The 24,679-nt window shown below is 50.2% G+C and overlaps 7 protein-coding genes across 7 annotated transcripts; 3 read left to right on the forward strand and 4 right to left on the reverse strand.

Annotated features, from left to right (window-relative positions):
* Positions 1-67: 67 nt before the first annotated feature.
* Positions 68-2,397, reverse strand: ACHE_21208A (uncharacterized protein; the record flags this gene model as incomplete). Its single annotated transcript, XM_043275265.1, has 6 exons — positions 68-574; positions 624-691; positions 741-1,602; positions 2,142-2,189; positions 2,280-2,336; positions 2,392-2,397. 6 exons carry the CDS (start codon positions 2,395-2,397, stop codon positions 68-70), a joined length of 1,548 nt encoding a protein of 515 aa, XP_043134272.1.
* A 1,413-nt stretch (positions 2,398-3,810) lies between these two features.
* On the reverse strand, positions 3,811-5,913 carry SRP72 (signal recognition particle subunit SRP72; the record flags this gene model as incomplete). Its single annotated transcript, XM_043275267.1, has 4 exons — positions 3,811-5,023; positions 5,072-5,216; positions 5,268-5,541; positions 5,593-5,913. 4 exons carry the CDS (start codon positions 5,911-5,913, stop codon positions 3,811-3,813), a joined length of 1,953 nt encoding a protein of 650 aa, XP_043134273.1.
* A 1,541-nt stretch (positions 5,914-7,454) lies between these two features.
* ACHE_21210S (glycosyltransferase family 31 protein) lies at positions 7,455-8,906 on the forward strand (the record flags this gene model as incomplete). The annotated part of the gene is made up of 1 exon (XM_043275268.1): positions 7,455-8,906. One exon carries the CDS (start codon positions 7,455-7,457, stop codon positions 8,904-8,906), a length of 1,452 nt encoding a protein of 483 aa, XP_043134274.1.
* A 2,131-nt stretch (positions 8,907-11,037) lies between these two features.
* ACHE_21211A (putative C6 transcription factor (AmyR)) lies at positions 11,038-12,915 on the reverse strand (the record flags this gene model as incomplete). The annotated part of the gene is made up of 3 exons (XM_043275269.1): positions 11,038-11,433; positions 11,488-11,944; positions 11,996-12,915. 3 exons carry the CDS (start codon positions 12,913-12,915, stop codon positions 11,038-11,040), a joined length of 1,773 nt encoding a protein of 590 aa, XP_043134275.1.
* Positions 12,916-13,825: 910 nt separating this feature from the next.
* ACHE_21212S (uncharacterized protein) lies at positions 13,826-14,873 on the forward strand (the record flags this gene model as incomplete). Its single annotated transcript, XM_043275270.1, has 2 exons — positions 13,826-14,508; positions 14,558-14,873. 2 exons carry the CDS (start codon positions 13,826-13,828, stop codon positions 14,871-14,873), a joined length of 999 nt encoding a protein of 332 aa, XP_043134276.1.
* Positions 14,874-21,291: 6,418 nt separating this feature from the next.
* On the reverse strand, positions 21,292-21,801 carry ACHE_21213A (uncharacterized protein; the record flags this gene model as incomplete). The annotated part of the gene is made up of 1 exon (XM_043275271.1): positions 21,292-21,801. One exon carries the CDS (start codon positions 21,799-21,801, stop codon positions 21,292-21,294), a length of 510 nt encoding a protein of 169 aa, XP_043134277.1.
* A 799-nt stretch (positions 21,802-22,600) lies between these two features.
* ACHE_21214S (glycoside hydrolase family 31 protein) lies at positions 22,601-24,663 on the forward strand (the record flags this gene model as incomplete). The annotated part of the gene is made up of 3 exons (XM_043275272.1): positions 22,601-22,719; positions 22,767-22,937; positions 22,986-24,663. The coding sequence occupies 3 exons, from the start codon at positions 22,601-22,603 to the stop codon at positions 24,661-24,663; spliced, it is 1,968 nt and encodes a 655-aa protein (XP_043134278.1).
* Positions 24,664-24,679: the final 16 nt, after the last annotated feature.

A 24,679-nucleotide genomic window follows, 5' to 3' on the forward strand; every position in this document is an offset into this window, starting at 1 on the left:
AAAACATCATGGCAAAAATACAGAAAGTCATCACTACATAACAAGCGTCACGTCAAGTCTCCCGTGCTTAGTACCGCGGGGGAGGCGGCGGCTGGCCATACGGTCCTGGGGGATAACCAGGGGGACCCGAGGGAGGTCGTCCATATCCACCGTACGGCGACGGAGCGTATCCACCCTGCGGAGGCGGTCCAGAGCTCGTGGGGTACGGCGCTTGGCCGTAAGGACCTGGGCCCGGGCCGCCTGGACCTGGGGGATACGGACTAGGGCTAGGAGCGCCATACGGATTTTGAGGATAGCCGGGACCGGGGCCGCCGGGACCAGCAGGCGAGGGGCTGTAGTATCCGGGGTTGCCGTAGCTAGGTCCCTGGCTGTAGCCTCCGTATGGACCGGGAGGAGGGCCACCAGGGCCAGGAGGTCCAGAGGGTCGAGCACCTAGAGGAGCACCAGACGGAGGTCCGGACGGAGGTCCAGACATGGGGGGAGGGCCACCAGGGCCAGGACCGGGGCGACCAGAAGCCTTTTCGTCTTTGGTGTCGTATGACGAGTCAATGGCACCGAGCATCAGCTTGGCGCACTGCACGTAGTTAATAAAAAGTTATTCAAAAGGAATGGCGACAACGTACCCATAGCTCTCGCGTGAGGAATACAGGAGGGTTGGCTCGCGACATTTCATCTTGCTCAACCTCAAAGTCTGTCGAAGTTAGCTTTGTCCTTCTGTAAAAACGGGGACACGGGCGTACTGGAAGTGCAATCAATGAGGTTTCCAATGCTAGGATCCTCATCAAGAGCCGACAAAAAGTCACGAGCTCTGGTATCATTTCCAACCTGAGTGAACTGGAAAGAAACAGCACCGCGACCGTAGCGCGAACGCGAAACCTCCTCAACCGCATAACGGATGCTGTTCGCCACAGTGTCGTGCGGTTCGCCAGCAGGCTGACCATCAGTAATCGTAATGACGAGCACCGGTTTGTCCAGACGGCCGGCGCGTGCGGGGCCGATAACCATGGGTTCGAGAACCTTGTTCCGCAGGCTGGATCCCAACGGAGTCAAACCTTGGAAACGGACGCGCGAGGTAAGCACGGTAACATCGTCTGCATTGCGGATACCGTCGCCAGCTTCCATGTTGTTCATGAAGCGTACAGAAATGCCATCCTGGTCGAAGGTGGAAGCGGCCGTGGCGACGATGCTGATGATCTGCTTGAGTTGTTCCTTGCGTACACCCTTCTCTTCGAACTCGATGGAACCACTGTCGTCAACGTAGAGGATCACATCGAACAGAGCCAACTTCATGACATCCGTCGCAACCTCCATAGGAACAGCCCATTCATGGATCAAGTTGCTGAGCTTAATGGGCGCTTCAACGGCGAGGCGTTGAACGAGCTGGTCCAGTCGTTCAGGGGGATAGAAACTCTGCAGATTCTTCTCTTGGATGGTATCGATCAACAGCTGACGGTAAGCAGCGACCTGCTGGGGAGTAGCCGGCGCGGGCGGGCCCCCAGGCGCGGGCGCACCATATCCACCAGGACCGGATGGCGCACCACCAGGAGGACCAGGAGGACCACCGGGGTACGGAGGACCGGAAGGACCGGGAGGATACTGTCCCTGAAACTGTGGTCAGCATATCTCCGATTGGTAATCAGACAAAGCGCATACATAAAACGGCTGCTGGGGATACGGGGCGGGTGGGGCGCCATAAGGCTGAGGAGGTCTTCCAAAGCCTTGCGGCGGCTGCTGGCCGTAAGGAGATTGGGGATGAGGGCTGTAAGGAGGCTGTTGGGGGGATTGAGGGTGAGGGCTGTAGGGAGGCTGCGGATAGCCTTGAGGGACAGGCGAAGATGACGCAGGAGGTTTATTCGGGGGAAGAGCGGGAGAAGAAGAACCAGGACGAAGCTGAGGAGGGAAACCGCGGTAAGCCGGTTGTTGATAATAAGGATAGGACATAATGCGGTCTCGCAAAGGTAGTTGTAAAGGGAATAGTGTGGATGTGATAGTTGTAGTAGGTGTGATATGTTGTTTTTTGTTTTGTGGCTGGCTGGCGGCGATGACGAAGGAGGGGCAGAAAAGAATACAAGAGAAAAACACACGTGGGGAAGGGTGTTTGTTATTCGATGGAGAAATCAACCGACAAAATCAAGACTCACAGGAGGAGCAGCTGAAGAACCGGGGTATGCCTGATAGGGAGAAGAATTCTAGAGGAAATCAAGCAATCAGTGAATCGGTTCGAGGTAGGATCATGTGTATCTCATGTATATGCAAGTGAAGGTGGTGCTTGTATGTACCATCGGAGGGGCTCCAGCGCCAGATTGCGCCTGGCTAGCGGCGATTTTCGAGGCGAACTGGAGTCAGTAAGCCAGCTGAATGCGACAGACAGGGAGGGAGGGCTGTACTCACACCCATATTGGCAGGGAGAGTGACTATGGACGGAAGGAAAGAGAAGAAAGTGAGACGAAGAGAAGATGCAGCTGAAATCACTCCGTGAAGCTATTTCCCGATAAGGACTAGCGCGCGATCAGATGATTTGGTATACATCTCCGAACTATATGGACAATTGTTATTATTGGGTCTAGATCGGAAATTTCAATTTTCATATCTTGACCACAAGACCAATTGTGTTGTCTACTCAAACTAGTCTGTCCACCTAAGCATAGCAGCTGAAGGCCCAGCTGTACTCGCATCTGATATGTTTCCTAATTCCGAACACCTATGTAGCCATACTTCGTCATACGGAGTCCATAGACTGTATATCTACCAGCATGCCTCCTGCCCAGGATGTAAGCCACATCGCCCTCTTCCGAGCATCTGGCAACACCAACCATGGCAGACGAAGGCTCCTACCTCCCTCTCCTCGACGCAACCCTCTACTACAAGCTCATCGGCGCCTCAGGCTCCCTCCTTTCCCCGTAAGCAACGGCACAACCCTATTCTACGAATCCCTAGCACCGTACTTAGCACCGCACTTCCGCGTCCTCCTATACGACCGTCGAGGCTACCACCGCAGCCGCACGGATAACCGTCCAAGCAAAGAAGAGATGTACATAACACACGCTAGCGATGTTGCCGCGCTGATACGGCATGTCTCGTCGTCGCCGGCGGAATGCGACACCGAACCTGCGTTTGTGTTTACTTCCTCTGCGAGCTCAGATGTTGCGACGGAACTTCTTCTGAACCACCCGCATCTTGTACATGCTATCGTCCTCCACGGGCCAGCCCTCACGCCACTTATCCGGCGCACCCGGCGTCAAAACCAGACAGAAAGGAACCGATATAGTATCAAAGGGACATTCAAAAGACCTCCGCGGCGCAAACGCCATAATAAACTCCCTCCTGTGCACAGACGCCGAACTGCAGCTCTTCAAAGCGTGTCCTGTCTTCGCGGCAGGTTCCTGCTATTTTCAGACTGGCTGATATGGTCTACTATATCATTACCGAAATCCCCGCGACGAGGGATTATCTGCCTGATCTGACGAGGTTGAAAGGCGAGGTGGGGAAGGGGAAGGTTAAGATTGTGTTGGCGAGGATGCCGGGGGAGGTTCTGGCCGGGGTTTTAGGGGTGGCGGTTGGGTTGGCACCAGGGGGGGCATGTTGGGTATGTGACGGATGCTAGAAAGTTTGCGGAGTACTTGAGGGTGTTGGTGGGTGGGGAGGCAAGGTTGTAATTAAACATGGAGGACAAACCCGCGGAGAATGTATTAGATGCGCATGACTCAGTTACTGCACATAGGGCTGGACATGCAAGCTCAGCTAATTGTCATACGTGACTCTATATGTACATTACATAGTTATATTCCTGCATGTCTGTAGAATGGTAGATCACCTCTTGCCCTTCTTCTTCTTCTTCGAGCTAGCACCCCCACCACTAGTCTGCACCTTCGGTTGCCCAGCCGGCGACTCCTCAGCCCGCTCACCAACAACACCACCCTGCATCCGATCCGCCGCCCGCTGCTTATTCTTCCGTCCCTTAGGCCTATAGCTAGACCGATCCTTCAGCGGCAACCACCGCTCCGGATCAGGAGCCTTGCTGGCATCGTATTCCTTTGGCAAACGGGACTGGCGCACACGTTTCTTGGTAGCTTTTTCTGTCTTGCCGTCAGAGGGGCGCTTCCTGGCGCCGGCCATGGCAATGGCTGCGGCGGTGGAGGATGAGGATGGGGTAATGCCGGATTGCTCGAGGGCGGCGATGTCAATGTCGGAGATGAGGTCGTCGACGGACGGGAGGGTGTCTACTTGGGATTCGATCTTGGTGTAGTCGAGGGGTGCTTGGGATGCCACGTAGCCTGCGACGGCGAAGCGGTCTGTACTGTCGTTCTGGTAAAGGTTCTTGAACAGGTCTCCGGCCGTCTTGAGATCGGAGGGGTCGGATGAGTGGAGGAGGGAAGTGCCTGCAGCACGGAGCAGAGTGGTAGGACGCTCTGCTATGGCACGGGCCTGCCAGTGAGCTGCAGCCTTGGCCAATTCTGTCCGAACAGGGATCCTGCGGCCTTCACGGCGATACAACGAGATCAAAACTCCAAGCAAGCCTGGAGCATACCGCACGTCCTGGTCTTGCTCTGAGATAGAATCCTCGAGGAGCTGCAGAGACTTCTCCAATGTGGTGATGGCAGAGGTGGTGTTCCCTGCGTTCACGTAATGCTGTACAGCGGTAAGAAGCAACCCAATGTCCTTGGGCCGGCGTTCCAACAAGGGGAGAATTTGCTTCAAAGCCTTGGTATCTGTTTGGCCGCGTGCGTGGGCTGCTGCGCTGTACACCGACAAGAGGTTGGTGCGAGACTCGATCGAGGGGTAAGAGCTATGAGAGAGCGTCTTCGATGCGGATCGAATGATACCGTCGTACTTCTGAGCCAACAGATCTGCCGAATGGGAGTTGTTCATGATGATGTTGTTCTGGTAATCAAAGAGCTTGTCCGCATTGGTGGTATCGGGGCTCTGATGGAGGGCTTTGTGGAGGAGAAAAGGGTTCTCGGGCGTGCCACGAGCGACAGTGATGTTGTTCTGGGCGATTTTCTTCGTGGACCGCTCAGCGATGCTGCCAGAGTCAGTTAAGCAATCCAATATTGAATGGACCATTTCATACCTGTCAATGGAGATCTCCTGCATCACCGACTCCGCCTCTGCCGATTTTCCTTGCCTGATCAAAACATACAACTGCTGCACGGAAATGGGCAACAATTCCTCCGCCTTGTCCTCGGGGGTGAGGTCTTCGGACGTGCGACATAATTCTGCAATACCGGTCATTCAAAGTCCTATAGAAGCTCATGTAGGCGACCGACCTTTGGCGCGCTTCAATAGCATCTCGCTCTGATCAAATTCTCCCTTGGCGATGCTCAAGCACGCGGCATTGTAGACGGTCTCAAAAGCCTCAAGGTCATCTCTCGAAGGTCGACCATGGCGAACCGAGTCGGGGTACCCCTTCCACTGTAATTGGGCATCCACAGCCCACGAGTTTATCCGCAAGTCGTTCTCTTCGTTGGCGAGGGCTTCTTTATCCTGGAGGAGATCCTGGTAGAGGTCGGCCGCTCGACGGAACTTCTCCGCGCGATAGCTCTGCTTCAATCAGCTTTTATCCTTCAACCTACCCTGTTGTTAGGAACGCACCGCCTGAGCCTCCAAATGACTAGCACCCCGTCCCCCGCCTAACCGTGTGATGACATCGATAGCCTCCTCAACTTTCCCACTCTTATACAGAGCATAGGCGTATTCTAATGGCGCACGCTTCTTCAGCGCATCCCCGGCTTCTTCAAAAACACGGAGTGAGTCTTCGTACCGGTCGAGCTTCGACAGCGCAACAACCTTGACATGTTGAGCGTGGAGATCGGATTTGGATTTGGCGAGGACGTCGTTCGCAGAGGAAAGAACCTCGTCGTGGTCATCGATGGAGGCGCGCTGAAGCAGCGCGCTTAATGCCTGCGCGACCATTTTTGTGTTTGAGTGCGACGACTGTTGTTGCTGTTAAGCGGAGCTCCGGGGAATGGATGGAGTGCCAGCGTGTGCGGAACGGATTTTCCTGATTGGGAATTGCGCAAGTGGGCGGAGGGGCTGCCGTACGACCAAAGTATTCGGGCATTTTCCAACAACCATAAACCAATGACCTCTAATTTGAAATTTCGTTTAAATCTTCCTAGGCAGAGCAAATACCTCTCGTTACTAAATCTTAATTTTACGGACTATTTCCTTTACCACCTATGTGAGCAAGCCATGTTCCGAACTCATCCCGAGAAGCAAGATCACGAACTGCCGACTATTGTAGAACAGTCGGGGTTCCAGCCATATGCGTGTTGCAAGCTCAAACACCATCCTAGCCCCAGGCTGCGGACCGCGCATTATGACAGTTATCTGTACACTACCAGGGAGAAAGTCATGTTCAAACACCGGCTCTCCGGCCCCTCTCATGTTTGTGAGCACTGCTTGTCGGAAATGCCAGTATAGCAACATATCCGCGACGCAATGTGTGCCATTGGGCTGCCGACATGCTTCATCTAGATCCTTCCGTCGTACCCACTACCGGTTTTCGTAAAACTTTGGATCTCGTAACCGTTCTTCAACAGTAAGTGTATGACTCGAAATGGGTGAGAAAAATGTCCAGAGGGAGTACATTCCCTACTCCGGAGTAGAGCACAACAGTCATTATCCTCCATTTCCGGGTCATCTGAAACGAGACAACCTCGATCGCGATGTCCCACCGAGCTATAATATCTGCAGAGCGTAGATTACTTTGTGAACATACTATACTTAGTCCAGCGGCGATGTGCAGATGACTCAGCACCTTAATTCTGCCACGGGCTAAACTAGAAAAGGCAAGGGGTCACGCTGCATCACGTGAGTAAAATACCACTCGTGCGTACGGTATTGTAACTGCGCCATGACGTATGACTAATCTTCCGAAAACGGATCAGCGGCCGCGTCATGTGGTATCAGGTGACTTTTCCACGAGTATGGAATACAACAAGGGGAGATACTACTCTGCAGCGCGGTAATACTGGTAGGGCATATAGTAGGACCAGAACTGTGAAGTGCAACCTTTAGAGGATGTTATGTCAACAAGGGTTCCTCTAACAACCACCGGATATCAGTTACCATCCTCCAACTGCCGATCTCTCTATTTGATCCGTTGATCAGCGACTCATTCGCGCGTAGCTTTTCCCTGGTTGTGCCGCCGTCTTTTTCTCTTCTCTTTTTCCTGACATTTTTCTTCTCTTCTCTTCGCCTTCCTTTCTATTCTTCCTCTTGTTTTCTCTTTCACCTATCACTGTGGTATCTGGCGGGTGACACTACTACTTAATCCTCCTACTACTCCGTACTCCTATCTCCGACTCTGTGGCAACTTCCTCCATCTTTCCTCCGCCCGAACCCTCGCCTCCCTCTTAGGACCCTGACACTCTCCCTTTCCGTCCGCTCCGCTATGCGAATGATCGTCTAATCAGTCAACCGGTCAATCTCGATTTCGATAATAATACAGCATGTTACTCAAGCCCGGGGAGAGGTCCTCCGTGGGCGGCTCCTGGGCAGGTAAACGGCTCATCCGTTTTGGTGTCGCATTTCTGCTCGTCGGCGCCTTCACTTTGTTCCTTTGGCCTCCATTCCCTCCCAGCCACATCCAGGCTCAGACACCCTCCGCTAATATCTCCATCGCTTCCGGTATTCACTGCGAACTCGACCTGGGCGTGCTGGAACGCCTCCATGTCAACAAACTCGGCAGCTATCTCCGTCGTGAGGTCAACGCCGTGACCTTGGCCGCGAACCAGGAAGTGCCCATGAAGCAGCGCCTCGATACCCCGTTGATGGACCGGAAGCTGTTGGATCCTAATGAGCAACTTACGGAAGAGCAGTCGCAGGCCGATTGTTCCATGCCGCACCCTCTCACTGTCCAGGTTCCCTTGCCTCCAAAGACCGTTGACGCCTCTCATATCGACTTTGGTGTGGCCACCAGGGCTGATCGCTTGAACGACTCTCTGGACCAGTTCGCTCACTGGGCTGGTTACACTCGCACCCGGATTTTTGCTCTTGTTGAGCCCGACAAGCGCGTGCCGGAAGTCCAGGCCAAGGCAGATAGCCTGGGTATCAACTTGTACATCACCGAATCCGATGAGGAGTACCAAAGTCGGTATTTCTCCTTAGTCCGCCACCTCGCGAGCCATGCGCGCGATCAAACCCGCTGGTCCGTCGTGATTGATGACGACACTTTCTTCATGTCGATGTCAGCGTTGGTGCAAGCGCTCGAGAAGTACGACCACACGCAAATGGTCTATCTTGGAGGCATTTCTGAAAGTATTCCCCAGGTCGGGGCTTTTGGTGTCATGGCATTCGGCGGTGCTGGTGTTTTCCTCTCACGCCCGCTGGCGGTCGAGCTGAGCAAACCGGAAATCTTCGAACAATGCCAGAACATGGAGTTTACAGGCGATCGCCGTATCTCCCTGTGCATCTACCAATACACACCCGCTAAATTGACCATCGATCACCGGTTACGCCAACTCGACATGATGGGCGATGTTACCGGGTTCTTCGAGACGGGACGGGAACTCCCTCTGTCGGTTCACCACTGGAAGTCATGGTTCCACGCAGACATGCCCAAAGTAGCTTCCATCTCCGAACTTTGCGGAGACACCTGCTTGCTGCGACAATGGTGGTTTGCCGACGGGTGGCTTCTGACAAACGGTTTCTCGGTCGTCAAATACAGCACTGATGTGGATCCCTTTGACAAGACCATGGAGTTGACCTGGGAAAGCCACAACGGTGCCGTGCACGAGTCGTACCTGCATGAACTTGGACCATTGCGACCCAAGGACTGGGACAAGATCAGTTACTTGTTAGAAGATGCCGTGGTGGAGGACGACCAGGTCCGACAGTTCTACATTCATCGAGGAGGGAAAGATGGTGATGAAATTTTGGAATTGGTATGGCGGAATGCATAGACAGCGTTTCTTTTGCTTTGCTTTTCTTTTCATTTCTCTTCAATACCTTATGTTTTGCTACGCCACTTTTTACTTCTCAACGGATACCTTCCACATTATCTTGCCAATTTTTTCTTTTTTCTTTTTTCCCTTCTCCCTTTTGCTTTACAAGAAAAATTACAAAAAAAAAAAAAAAAAAAATCCGACGGAGTCAAGAGGAGTCAAACGGATCCGATGGTTACGAAGTATCAGCGCTCTACGTCTACGTCTTTACACTTTTCGGAATGGAATTGAACAGATACGACCACGGCACATGTACAGTTGATCAAGAAGTCCTGCATAGTATAGTTACACGACAAACTGAGATAATAGATTTTTTTTTTTTTTTTTTCGAATTACAGTTTAGGTGTCCGTGGTTGGGTGTTGCGTACCTTGTTCCTGTGTCTGGTGTATTGCGCGGCTGGTGGTGATTTCATCGTTAGTGTGTTATTGCGATGTTGGTACTACGTTGATGGACATGTATATTCGGGCGTCGGAATGTAACCCAACTGGACTATCTGTATGAATCGCCGTTTCTTCTTGCGTTAGGAGCATGTGGATCAATGCTATGCTGAAGCATGATCAATGATGCCGTCATGCAATGCCATGCCTACTTATTCATTTGTGGGTAGTTCAGGCCGCCTGACCAGTTTGATGAGGAATGTGTCTAGGGACTGCTAGCCATCTATATGTATTAAAGTAATAGTAATACACTATCGCGGGATATATACTAAAGTGACGTCCAGAGTGTAGTTGTATATACCGAGCGCCATTTAGCCCTAGTGTGTCACCCAATGTAATGAACCCACCAACCATCAATAAGTCTAACATAGCCCTCATTGCAAAGCGCCATCATAAGTAAAACACAGAACCAGAACATCATCCCAGCCAAAACTTTTCACCCATCCTCGCTCGTCCCTCTTAGACCCTCTCGACCACAGAAACTGCAGAACAAGCACCACAAAAATCTATTTGAACCATTCGCTAATCCCGTATGTCCATCATATCACGCCAGAACTACAGTTGGAATTGCAAAAAATCCACCTGTCTTTTGTAAACCAGCATGCGGCATTTCTGACTCGTCGCGGATCATGTATGCTAGTGCGAGGACGGCTGTGTTGACGACAATGAAGAGGGCGTAGAGGGCTACGGTTTGAGCGCAGGGTTAAAGATGTTATCATTGTAGTGAAGATGACCCAGCCGTGGATGTTGTGATCAGTGATGGGGTAGGGTTGAGTGGGGGAAGGGTTTAGTGGGGGAGGGGGTGCTCATTCACGGCTATATGGAGAAAGAATCGTAGAACAACTGTTGCTTCCAATCTTTAGTATTGAGTTTCTGCTCTCAAGCAAGCACAAGCAATTCATCGCCGAACAAGACATCTACCAGGCTTGCTTAAAATGGCGAGAGCTGTATGTTTAAGTCAGTACGCGAGGCAGATCCAGATGAAGAGCGAGAAGAATACATATCTCAGGTCGAACTACGTGCATGCAAAATAATATATCCAGGCGCCTCCAGGGAAAATACACCCCCATTTGCTATGCGCTGATAACCATGCATGGTAAGAAGGAATTACTGCTGGAGGACTGTGGCCAGAGGACACTTGAGTACCCTCCCCATGATGATGAAGATGCCAAATCTATACCCCTTATGTGGGCCATGTGTACTAGGGAAAGGTGTATGGCTGCAGAGCTTGTGTACCCTGATGCGCACTTCCGAAACGGACACCGAGGGATACTCTGTTAAAACCACAGGATGTATGGGCATCTAAATTGCGAGCTTTCCCATTGGTTTAGGTACACTCCAGCAACGACCTCGGGCTTCCGGTGGAGATTGGCCACTGTGATCAATATTACCATAGAGTCCATTTGATTTGGGTCTTTACCTTTTTGTCTTAACTACAGCTTCTGCTTGGTGAAGAAGTTAGGTACAAAGGAAAAAAAGCCCGTTTGAACGCCTGCTCTTCTAACCCAAGTACCATTAAGCACATGCTAGAATGCGACTTCCCCATGAGCAAACCCGAGTACGACCACTGAAGCGGCGGCGCCCAGATGAAGAAATCTACAATCGTTCTAAAAATCTCGGTACGTATACATAAATATATATTCACATAATGTCATGAGATTATCATTCCTGCCTCACCATCTTCCAATTCTTCACCCCTGTCCCTAACACCAACAACCCAACTATCCCTCTTATTAATTGCCCATACCGGCGTCCCAGCACTCTCGATAGTAGCTGCATTGGCAGCCGGAGGCGGAGCAAGATCCGGCAAGAAATTCCCAAGCGTGATGGAACAGTCCATTCCTAATACAGACTTGGACTGCTCTAGTAGTCTCGGGAAGAGATAGGACTCCGAACCTCTGATGCGTGATAATGTAGTCAGAATGCCCCAGAGGAGTTCGCGGACATCTGTGTTTGGAATGGGGGGTTTGGATGCTTGGGAACCGGGGGTTGTGGTTGCGGTTGTAAGGTTTGTGAGGGCTGCACCTAGATCGAAGAGCTTTTGTTCCTGCATTGAGAATCAGTATTGGCATTGACTATGTGAAGAAAAGAAGGAAAGTACCATTCCGATCCCATGCGCATCAACGGCACCCTGCGATGCTGCCCCGATGACGCTCATCACGGCTTTGCCGATGACTATGGGGAGGTGGAAGGGGAGCATTGCTCTGCCATCGGTTTCACCAGAATCCGGGCCGTGCCTGGAAAGCTTCCACATCATAGCCTGTAGCCACTGCTGCGTGATAAGGATATCGACCTGCTGAATCTCAAGCACACCCTGCAGCGAAGCGATAGGTGCATTGCAGAGACTTGATTGGATCGACGAAGCTGGTGTTGGGAGTTGGTCCCCGTAACTACCTCCGGCTGATAGCCAGTCGTATAAGCTGACAGTGAGTTTCTCGAAGAGACTAATGAGGTTGATGAAGCCATATGCTAGAATTGGGTCGTCGGAGCCGAGAACTTGGGGTTTTTGAATTGAGTTGCGTAGCATGACGGGCCTTGATTGCTGGAGGGCGTATCCTCTTCTTCATTTAGCACTGTATAGTCGGGTAGCTTTTGAAAAGGTGGCCTACCTTTCGGTAACAAAGAGTAGCCAGAAGACACGTCGCTTTTCTTCTGCATCTTCAATGCCTAAGCTTGTGTATGTTGATTCGCGATGTAGGCCGAGTGTAAAGACCATGGAAGTCGCTTGACAGAGGTAGAACCAGGCTTGCTTTTGTTTATTAAGGTTGCCGTACGATGCGAATAGAAATAGCGATGTTAGTAAACTCTCCACGTTCATGTCTTCGACCACGTCGCATTCTTTCCGTGCACGCACTGCCTCCGCAAGTAGTTCCTCCCCAGACATCAATCCCCGCCCATCAACTGCCGTAGTATCCGACGCCGGTCCTCCGTCCAAATTCAACTGTATGTGCGTCGCCGCACACAACGCCGCCAGAAACGCATACCGCTGCGCAGACACCCGCTCCGGATGATGGCTATCGCGCTGTAATTCTTCGCGACGCACGACTGGCATAATCGGGAATAAATATTTAAGGAAAACATTGACGTGCGCGAGGAGGATGGGCGACGTTAATCGCCGCGCATGTGGCCGGGCATTGCTGGAGTAGTCCGAATCGGTCGAGGAGTCGGGCGGGGAAGGAACGATTTGGAGCGGTTGGTATTGAAATTGATGTTGATATTGAAAGAATGAAGACGGTGCTGATAGGGATGCCGGTGTATCTTGTTGTGTGTATTCGTTGTATCCGTCGTGTGCGGTGCTCGTATCTTCGGGTGCTGGTGCCGGAGGTGGTTGCGATAGGGGATGGCTCGGCGCAAGAGGATACAATGTGCGAAACTTGGGTCCCTTGCGACGCAGGACATCACTATATGAGCAGTTCAAAAGTAGATGGCTACATTTATCGCACGGCAGGTCGCGAGAACATTTGATCTTTCGGCGGCGACAATTGTCGCAGGCCTGTTTGGAGGCTTTTCTCGGCTGGGCGGTGTTCATGATGCTATTCTGGGATAGAACGAGATGAATATAACAATGAAAAAATCTAAACAGACAAAAGCCATTCTTCCGGCAGCCAGACCGAGTCAACGGCTGGAGGAAGTGGAAAGAATGAAAATAATCCGGGGAAAGCGGGGAATGGTATGATGCCTCGTATTTTGCGGGATGAGGTCTTTAACGGAGCTCGGGAAGCCGACAGGGGATGAAGAATACTTTGCCCAAGCAATGCATGAGCTGTTAAGACTAGGATAAAACTAGGACGGCACCAGGCCAAGACTGCCGACGGTTTCCTGTTTGGGGCAAAAAGAAGCTTCGGGCATTTACCGGATATGCGGCCAATGGGAGGCCGAGGGCGGCTCACACTCTCCCACATCTCGCTTGATTTCTCCGAGCTTACACCTACAGTTTTGCTACGGTATTGTCCGGAGTCCTGCAGAATGAATATCGGCATGGCTGAAGAATCTGTTTGAAGAATAAGTGTCTGAAGCCAGCTCATTCTGAAGAGGGCATGCTCTACGGTTCTTCTGACTCATCTTGGAAGATAACTAACTCGGCAGGTATAGAACCACCGTTGCCCAGTTTCCCCGGGATCAAAAATGGCCAGGACCCTGTAGTTTTGGTTTCTCCACAGAACCAATCCCGAGTGTGGGATGGCGGGTAATACCGAATCCCAACACTGACTCCGGAGTGCCCTGACATATCCCCGTATACAGACCGTTCTATGCGCCGGTGAACAGCAGAGAATACGCACGGATTCGGTCATTGAACAGAGATCTCGCATCTACATCATAGAAAACTTTATCAAAAACAACGCATACTCCGGAAATGAGACAACGGCAGATATAAATATCAAGGACACGGCACGTAGAAGTTGCTTTGACCACCCCTTTCGTTTTTCCGGTCCAACACTATGGTCAACATTGCGGGCCTCCTCGCCAGCTCTTGGCTCCTGTCTGGAGCCTACGCGGCAAGCTCTTCTACGAGTGCTTCATACTCTCAATTCACCATCCCTGCCGCCGCAAACATCGGTGCGAATCTGATTGCTAACATCGATGACCATGAAGCTGTCAACGCTCAATCAGTCTGTCCTGGCTACAAGGCTTCCAATGTACACCAGTCATCCAAGGGCTTCACGGCTACTCTGCAGTTAGCTGGAGCACCATGCAACTCCTATGGAATTGACGTGGACTCCTTGGACCTCTCCGTTGAATACCAGGCTAAGGATCGGCTGAATATATACATCGTGCCCAGTCATGTTGATGCCTCGAATGCGTCGTGGTATTTCCTCAACGAGGATGTCGTTCCGCGACCTAAGGTCTCTCCGAATGCGTCTGCTGCGCATAGTGATCTGGCATTGGAGTGGTCCAACGAGCCGTCTTTCAACTTCAAGGTTACCCGGAAGGCGACTGATGACGTGCTTTTCAACACACAGGGTTCGGTTCTGGTCTATGAGAACCAGTTCATTGAATTTGTGACCTCTCTACCGGAGGATTACAACATATATGGTCTGGGAGAGCATTTCCAACAGTTACGGATTCTGCATAATGCAACTCTAACTGCTTATGGATCTGACAAGGGTAACCCGATTGACTCGTACGTCTTTTCACCTCCACTCAAAGATCAAAGTGTTAACACTATACAGGAACCTTTACGGCAGCCACCCCTTCTACCTGGACACCCGATATTTCGAGCGGAGCAAGAATGGCTCGTTCATCCCCGTCAAGACCTCCGAGGCCGACCCCAAGAAGGAGTACAAGTCCTTCTCCCACGGCGTGTTCCTGCGAAACGCCCACGGCCTGGAGGTCATTACGCAGCCTCAGAACCTGACCTGGCGGACCCTTGGTGGTAGCATCGACTTGACCTTCTACTCCGGCCCAAGCCAGGCTGAGGTCACCAAGAACTACCAGGTCAGCACAGTTGGACTGTGTTACAGACCTTGCCGTATCAACCTCACGTGATGATACAGGGTTAGGATGGAATCATTGGATAACAGTTGATGGTGGATATGCAAGATGGAACAAGGATCAGATTGATATTTGACGGCCATGTCACGTGATCGGCATATCAGTGATATGTTCCCGCATAGCGATGATATGAAATAACATAGCAGGACTACGAAATACCATATCAGTGATAGGAAGTGACAGATCACTGATATGACCAGGAAGGATATATAAGGACGCTCATTCATGTACTTAGTTTAGTTCTTCGCGATCAATTCAAGTCTTACAGCATTGGTTACCTTCTAGTTTCTGACTCGTCCGCACTTAACCAACAACCCAGTATACGTACTCGGTTGGCCTTGTTTCTCTATTCGTTACCTTTATTGTTTCTACTTGTTGACTATCTTACGGAGCCTGGAGGGGGCGATATACCCATCAACGCATACGACATACCGAACCGGACCCGGAGGGGCATTGAGCATACAATTACTTGGAAGACACTTAGGGTAAGTGTCCAGTCTCGAAATATAACTAACTAGAACCCTAGGTACGATACGAGAGAAGCCAGGTTGTGACACATTGATCGCCAGTCAGTACGAGTCAGGTTTCGAGACTATATTGACTTAAAACACGAACTGCAACCATGTCCAACAACAGTAACAGCAACACTACTCCTAGATCCTCTCGTGGATCTGAGGGACGAACTCCGACTTATGAAGAGCTCTTTGGAATGGTTAGCCAGCTGCAGGAAAGCATCACTACTTTGGAAGAACGACAGTCAGCCAAAGCTATCAAAGTTCGACCGCCGGAACCCTTTGATGGTACTCGATACAAGTTGCGACCCTTCATCACCCAGTTGGACTTGTATATCCGCATGAACCGGAGCAAGCTCATCTTCGAATCCGACAAAGTCCTACTTGCAGCAACTTATTTGACTGGACCAGCATTTGATTGGTTTGAACCTACCTTGCGCGACTTCCAGGAGAAAGATGAACAATACCATAACGACAATACCACTGAGGTTTTTAGCAGCTTCACTGAATTCAAGAAACGACTCCAGAGAACGTTTGGAGATATTGACGCCACACGGAACGCTGAACGGAAGCTATGGCGACTCAAACAGACAGGATCAGTAGCCAAGTTGGTATCTGATTTCCAGCAGATCATCACCCATCTGAATTGGGACGAGACGATGTACATTGCGAAGTTCGAAGAAATGTTGAAACCAGAGATTCAGGAGAAACTAGTTTGGATGGAACGACCGACTTCATTGAACGAACTCTTTGAACGAGCCGTCAAGATTGACAACACCCTGTATGACCTTAGAGTCAGACAGAAGGAGTCAAGATATGGAAACACCTTCAGAGGAAACCCACGAACGAGCCACTATCGATCGAACGATAAACGACCAGCTCAACCACGAAGCCAAGGGTATGAAGATCCCTATGGACCACGACCAATGGAGCTGGATGCCACACAGCATAGGCCCTTCGTATCCGACAAGGAAAGAGAACGAAGGAGGAAAGAGAAACTTTGCTTCACATGTGGAAAGCCGGGCCACATGACGAAGGCATGCAAGCAACGACAGAACGTTAGGCCTCAGCAACAACGAAATGATAGCAAGCAACTGCACGCTACCCAGGAGAGAGGAGCGTATGACACCACAGGAATTGTGAACCCTGAACTCAGAGCAACGAATGATTCTGGATGGCACATGCAAGAGGCTTCGGATGAGCATGGAGGACCATGGAGACCCAGAACTATGGTAGTACCCAACCTGAGCCCATTGAGGAGGTTGATGGAAGAACAGACGACCCTCACGACAGAGGAAATCGACGAGATCATGAGTTCAAGTGAAAAAGAATATTGGCCCAATGAACGGACGGTGGGATCCGACAGCGACAGCGACAAAGCCCATATAAGGACGGATGGGTCCGAAAAAGCCATCAACGAGCCAGTTCAGGAGAAATCACTCGGCGAACTGCCCAACCAAGATTGGCCAGTTAATGATTTCCTTGACGAAGAGTACGGTGCTCAGTGGAATGGCCACGATCCCAACGTGGAGGAACTCCATGAGATACCGGAGACACCTCAGAACGCAACTCCCGAAAATGATGAACAAGAAGAACAGAGTCTGGCAGAAGATAACGAGGGATACACGAAGTCCAGTGTGTATAGCCCTATTGCAAAGCAACAGTTATGGTCCAAGCGATATACGAAACAACGAAAAGCCGATGAAGAAACGAATACCGACGTTGCCGCGTACTTCATTGATGATATTGTTTTTCACTCCAGGAGAACCCCAAGAGGCTCTCTAAAGGATTGAAAGAACTATTCAATGAATTGAATACATACTGCCCACATCAGAACTTGAAATGTTGGGAACGAGCGAATGAAACTTGGGACGAACACCTACGGAAATGCGACCAGCACCCATACACGTGCCACTACTGTGGACAGAACAATGGAGAATTATGGGGATACTTACGGGACATCACGACCAAACGACTACGAGGCCCCATCCACAGCTCATGCAAGTATGATTGGTGTGATTGTGTGCACTACCGAGAGCACCCAAAGCATAACCAATTACCTTGGATTGTGTGTTATAGCCACGCATGTGGAGAACACTATGATCGAAAGAAAATGGCGCATTATTTCCCAGAACGACCTAAGAAATATAATGACAGTTGTCCTTGTTGGGATTGGAACTGTGCATGCAGAGGATATCTACTGCATCCAGAGCATTCAAGTATGCACTGGACTGCATGTTATGAAGATGACTGTATAGTCCACTTTGAACCCAAGGATTACTACCCAAGTCCACGACGTCTACGGCAACCAAGATGGCAAGCAAGCCTATCAGCGACACAGCGAGGATACCACTTGAAGTTTATGACACCAGTTCTCAATCAACTAGCCAGAGTGATGGTTGACTCAGGAGCTACTGGAAATTACATGGATCCTAGATTCCAGCGACAATTGGGGATCTTAGGGATTGAGAAGGCGCAGCCAGAGCCTATCTCAGGACTGAATGGTGAAAATTTGGGAAGTCACCTGACGGTCGAATCGGGATTTGTCCCTATGGCTGTAGCGGAACATGAAGAAAGGATCAATTTCGACGTGACACCGCTGGGACAATACGATATAGTGTTGGGGATTCCATGGCTCAGGAATCACAACCCGGAAATTAACTGGAAAACTGGACAAATGAACTTTGTGAATTGTGATTGCCCAAGAATGAAAGGACCGAGTCAACGGGAGGCCGGGACCTCACCACGATCTACAGGCAGGAGACCTGGTAGATACGTGAAGCAACCAAGAGGTGGGTTGAATAACAGAGAAATGAATGACACAGCGACAAACATTGTTTTAGCAGCCACCAGGGCCTCAGAACGACATTGGCTGATGAATTTACCCGGATGGGCACCGGACACGACCCAGAAGTATTGCGAATACTTGATGGAGGAGGATATATCCAAGAGATCAGCACCGGTTGAGGAATATCGCTCAGGAAGAGTTGATGACGTACCATCAGACTCAGAGCTAGGCTCATGGGAATGGATTGACCATAAGGAGCTAGCAGCAACGACTCAGGAACCACAGATTCCACAGGAGTATATTGAGTTTCAGCACTTGTTCAAGCAGCCTGAACGACCTGAACTACCAGACCACGGACCACACGATCATCACATACCCCTTATGGAAGGGAAGACACCGACATGCAAGAAGATTTACCCGATGCCAGAACGAGAATCGAAAATACTACGGGAATATATTGAAGAACAATTGGCAAAAGGATTCATCAGACCATCAACATCACCAGCAGGGCACGGGGTCCTATTTGTACCGAAAAAAGATGGAAGTCTACGGCTATGTGCAGATTATCGACCACTCAACGCCATCACCATTAAGGATCGACATCCATTACCACGAGTTGATGAAATGCAAGACCGAATCAGAGGAGCAAAATGGTTTACCAAATTCGACCTTGTAGACGCCTACAATCGACTACGAATTGCCAGAGGAGAAGAATGGAAAACGACCATCAGAACGAAATATGGACATTATGAATATTTGGTCATGCCATTTGGGCTTACCAACGCACCAGCATCATTCCAACGATTCATCTATGATGTACTTGGAGTATATCTCGACATCTTCGTGATAGTCTACCTTGATGACATCTTGGTCTTCTCCAGCACCTTCGAAGAACATGTGCAGCATGTCAAGAAAGTACTGCAAAAACTTGAGGAAGCAAAGCTACGATTGAAGTTGAAAAAGTGCGAATTCCATGTTCAGGAAACCGAGTTCTTAGGACACTGGATTACTACAGAGGGAATCCAGATGGATAAGAACAAGGTTCAAGCAATCTTGGATTGGCCAGAGCTGAAGAACACCAAGGAAGTTCAACAGTTTACAGGACTTGTGAACTACTACCGACGATTCTTGAAGGACTACTCACAATTCATGACACCACTGTTCAAATTGTTGAAAAAGGGACAAGAGTTTCAATGGGGACCAGAACAACGACAAGCGTTTCAACAAGCCAAAGAAAAAATTGTATCTGCACCAGCACTTGTGCAGTTCGACCCAGAAAAGGAAACCACAATTGAAACCGACGCATCAGATTACGCCATTGGTATGAGGATGACTCAACCAGGACCAGATGGAAAACCACGAGCCGTTGCATTCCACTCAAGAAAACTAGTTCAAGCGGAGTTGAACTATGACATCCACGACAAGGAACTGCTAGCCATAGTGGTAGCATTCAAGACTTGGAGAGTTTATTTGGAAGGAGCACAACACACTGTACTTGTGAAAACAGATCACAAGAACCTGACCTTCTTCACAACAACCAAAGAGTTGACCCGAAGACAGGCCAGATGGGCTGAAGTACTATCGCAATATGACTTCAAGATCATCCACTGCAAAGGAAATGAGAATGGACAAGCAGACGCACTCAGTCGACGACCAGACTATGAGATCAAAGACCGAACGATCAATCCAGCAATATTGAAAACGAACGAAGACGGAACCATCAGCTATAACCACCAGGTGTTAGCAGCAACCATGCATACCTCGAACAAACCTTTGGAAAAGAAAATTGCCGAAGAAACACAAAAAGATAAAATGATCCAGGATATGATTGAAAACTCAGCAGAAAACGACAAATTGACCACAGATAACAATGGATTAGTGTACTTGCACAATCTCATCTATGTGCCAAAAAGCATGAGAAATGAGATCATCAGCATGCACCATGACACTCCACTCCACGGACATTTGGGAACAGAGAAAACAGCCGAACAAATCATGAGAAACTACTACTTCCCAAACACGCGAAAAGTTGTTCAAGAATATGTGAAGAACTGTGAAACTTGCATTCAAGACAAGGCAGCAAGACATCAACCCTATGGAAAAATGCAATCCCCGGATGCTCCAACACATCCATGGGAATGGGTTACCATCGATTTTATCACACAGTTACCGACATCACAAGGATATGACTCGATCACAGTCATCACAGACCGAATGACCAAATATATTCATTTGGTACCAGCCAAAGGAACCATGACCGCAGCAGATATGGCACAGATATTCCTGAAGCATGTCATTACCAACCACGGAGTGCCTCAAAAGATCACATCAGACAGAGACAAGCTGTTCACTTCAAAATTTTGGACGACACTCACGAATTTGATGGGTATAGAACACCGCCTCACCACAGCCTACCACCCACAAGCGAATGGTCAAACTGAACGAACCAACCAAACGATTGAGCAATACTTACGGCACTACATCAACTATGAGCAAGATGATTGGGTTAGATTCCTACCCATGGCACAGTTTGCATACAACAATGCAGAGCATTCAACGATCAAAGTAACGCCATTTTACGCCAATTATGGATACCACCCAGTGCTATATGAAAAGCCACGACCACAAGAGTCCACATCAGAAGCGGCAAATGAGACAGTTCAAAAGTTGAAGAACTTACACCACCAACTGTCAAGAGACATCGATTTCATGAACCTACGAGCGGCCATATATTACGACAAGCACCACGGAAAGGGACCTACCTTAAAAAGGGGGGAGAAAGTATACCTGCTCCGCAGAAATATCAAAACGAAACGACCAAGTCAAAAGCTCGATCACCAGAAGATTGGACCTTTCACCATTGAAGGAAAAACAGGACCAGTGAATTACCGCTTGAAACTACCGAAATCAATGAAGCGCATACATCCAGTATTTCACATCTCGCTATTGGAACCAGCACCGAAAAACGCCATGCCAACAGAAAATATCGAAATCGAAAGCGATGATGATGAATATGAAGTTGAACGAATTCTGGATTACCGACAAGTCAATGGACGACCATGTTACCTGATCAAATGGAAAGGGTACGATACCTCTGAGAACACATGGGAACCTATTGCGAACTTGACTGGTTGCCACCAGTTGGTGAAGGAATACCACCAGCGACAGCAGAGTCGAAATTCTCCCAGAAGGAAGGGGAATTCATCATCTGAGTCAAACTAGGATCGTTGGATACCGACGCCAGTTGAGCATCACACTCAACATCCTCTCCTTGTTTCTGAAATTTCCCTTGTTCTTCATGAGTTCTATTTTCTTCCCTTTCTAATTCTTCCAATTCTTCGATCGCTTGAAACTCATGGGAAATAAATTCATTCGCACGCTCCCTAAGCAAACGTTCTTGTTTTCGCAACCGAAGGAGTTTCGCCAGAAGAGCCTCTTCTTCATCCTTGATGGAATGCTGAGCACGAACGAGACGACGCCATTCAGCATCAGAATAGGAAGGTTTCATTTCAACACAACGCGAACGACCACCTTCCTTAACACACTCGCTACAACGATCGGAATCATCAGATTTGACGCAGGTCTTACCCAGACGAGCACACCGAGTACAAGAGAAAACCATAGCAAAACCGTTATCGGAAATCTTGCGCAACAATTCGTTCTTTCGGACAGAAGAGGATTTGGTCTTAGAAACCCTGGATGACATGGTGGAATCAGCAGAGAATAAGAAAGAAGTTGGGTAGTCAGGCGCTTACCTGAGGGATACCGCAGCTTTATGACTTTCGAGGACGAAAGCCTGAAAGAGGGGGAGGTAATGTTACAGACCTTGCCGTATCAACCTCACGTGATGATACAGGGTTAGGATGGAATCATTGGATAACAGTTGATGGTGGATATGCAAGATGGAACAAGGATCAGATTGATATTTGACGGCCATGTCACGTGATCGGCATATCAGTGATATGTTCCCGCATAGCGATGATATGAAATAACATAGCAGGACTACGAAATACCATATCAGTGATAGGAAGTGACAGATCACTGATATGACCAGGAAGGATATATAAGGACGCTCATTCATGTACTTAGTTTAGTTCTTCGCGATCAATTCAAGTCTTACAGCATTGGTTACCTTCTAGTTTCTGACTCGTCCGCACTTAACCAACAACCCAGTATACGTACTCGGTTGGCCTTGTTTCTCTATTCGTTACCTTTATTGTTTCTACTTGTTGACTATCTTACGGAGCCTGGAGGGGGCGATATACCCATCAACGCATACGACATACCGAACCGGACCCGGAGGGGCATTGAGCATACAATTACTTGGAAGACACTTAGGGTAAGTGTCCAGTCTCGAAATATAACTAACTAGAACCCTAGGTACGATACGAGAGAAGCCAGGTTGTGACAGACTGCCTGCCATGCAGCAGTACAACACACTAGGATACCATCAGTGCCGCTGGGGATACACCGGCTGGGCTGATCTGGAGAATGTCATTACGGACTTTGAGAAGTTTGAGATTCCCGTGGAGTACATCTGGTATGCAGTGCATCTACTGAAATCGGTGTTGGCGCTAACATTGTCAGGGTTGATATCGATTACATGCACGGATACCGCGACTTTGACAACGAAAAGACCAACTGGTCCTACGAAGAGGGCGAGAAATTCCTCGACAAGTTGCACGCCGGTGGCCGCCGCTTCGTCCCTCTCGTCGACTCTGCCCTCTACATCCCCAACCCCGACAATGCATCTGATGCGTGAGCCTCCCTCCCCCTTCCCCATCATACAACACACTAACAACTCAGCTACCCAACCTATGACCGCGGCGCCGCAGACGACCTCTTCCTCAAAAACCCCGACGGCAGTCTCTACATCGGCGCCGTCTGGCCCGGCTACACCGTCTTCCCGGACTGGCACCACCCCAAAGCCGGCAACTTCTGGGCCAACGAACTATCCCTCTGGCACGAAAAGGTCGCCTACGACGGCATGTGGATCGACATGGGCGAATGCTCCTCCTTCTGCGTTGGAAGCTGCGGAACGGACAATCTGCACCTCAACCCCGTGCATCCGTCCTTCGCTCTCCCCGGTGAACCGGGGAACGTGGATTACAATTACCCCGAGGGCTTCAGCAAGAGTAACGCCAGTGAAGCTGCATCCGCATCCTCGGCTGCTGCTTCGCAATCCGCCGCAGCAGCCACCTCATCCTCGTCAACGACGCAGTCGTACCTCCGCAGCACACCCACCGCAGCCCGCAACATCAACCACCCCCCCTACGTAATCAACAACGTCCAGCCAGGCCACGACCTAGCCGTCCAGGCCATCTCCCCGAACGCAACACACACCGACGGTGTCGTCGAATACGATGTCCACAACCTCAACGGCCACCAAATTCTCAAAGCAACCTACTCCGGCCTGCTCCAGGTCTTCCCTCAGAAACGGCCCTTCATCCTCGGCCGCGCGACGTTCGCAGGCTCAGGTAAATACGCCGCACACTGGGGCGGCGACAACAACTCCAAATGGGCAGACATGTTCTTCTCCATCTCCCAAGCTCTTTCGTTCTCGTTATTCGGCATCCCCATGTTCGGTGTAGACACATGCGGTTTCTCAGGGAACACAGACGAAGAACTATGCAACCGTTGGATGCAAATGTCCGCGTTCTTCCCGTTCTATAGAAACCATAACGTTATCAAGTCTCTCCCCCAAGAACCATACCGCTGGGCTTCCGTCACGTCAGCGAGTAAGAAAGCAATGGCCATCCGCTACGCTATCCTGCCATACATGTACACGCTCTTCCACACAGCGCATACAACAGGTTCCACGGTGCTCCGCGCGCTGGCTTGGGAATTCCCGAATGAGCCGCGCCTCGCTGCCGTCGATACGCAGTTCCTCCTGGGCCCGGATATCATGGTCATCCCCGTTCTTGAGCCGGGCGTTGATACCGTCAAGGGTGTCTTTCCCGGTATCGCGGCCGGACAGGTGTGGTATGACTGGTACACCCAAGCACCCGTGGATGCAGAAGCGGGCGTGAACACCACTATTCCCGCGCCACTGGGCCATATTCCCGTGTACGTCCGTGGGGGGAGTGTGTTGCCCATGCAGGAACCTGCGCTGACGACGCGGGATGCGAGGGAGACGGATTGGAGTTTGATTGTTGCTACCGGCAAGAACGGGACTGCGCGTGGCGAGTTGTATCTCGACGATGGGGAGAGTTTGTACCCTAGTGCGACGAAACATGTGGACCTCACGGCGACTTCCGGTAGCCTACGGGTTGATGTGAGGGGGACGTGGGAGGAGAAGAATCCGTTGGCGAATGTGACTGTTCTTGGTGTTGAGCAGCCGAAGGATGTTGTCTTTAATGGGAAGAGAGTTGGTGAGGAGGCGGTTAAGTATAATGCGGCATCGAAGGTGCTTAGTGTTACTGGGTTGCAAGGGTTTACTATGGGTGGTGCTTTTGAGAAGAGTTGGGTTTTGCAATGGGCTTAATTTGATCATAGTGTTA

This window comes from Aspergillus chevalieri, chromosome 2, assembly GCF_016861735.1.
Source record: "Aspergillus chevalieri M1 DNA, chromosome 2, nearly complete sequence".
Classification (NCBI taxonomy): domain Eukaryota; kingdom Fungi; phylum Ascomycota; class Eurotiomycetes; order Eurotiales; family Aspergillaceae; genus Aspergillus; species Aspergillus chevalieri.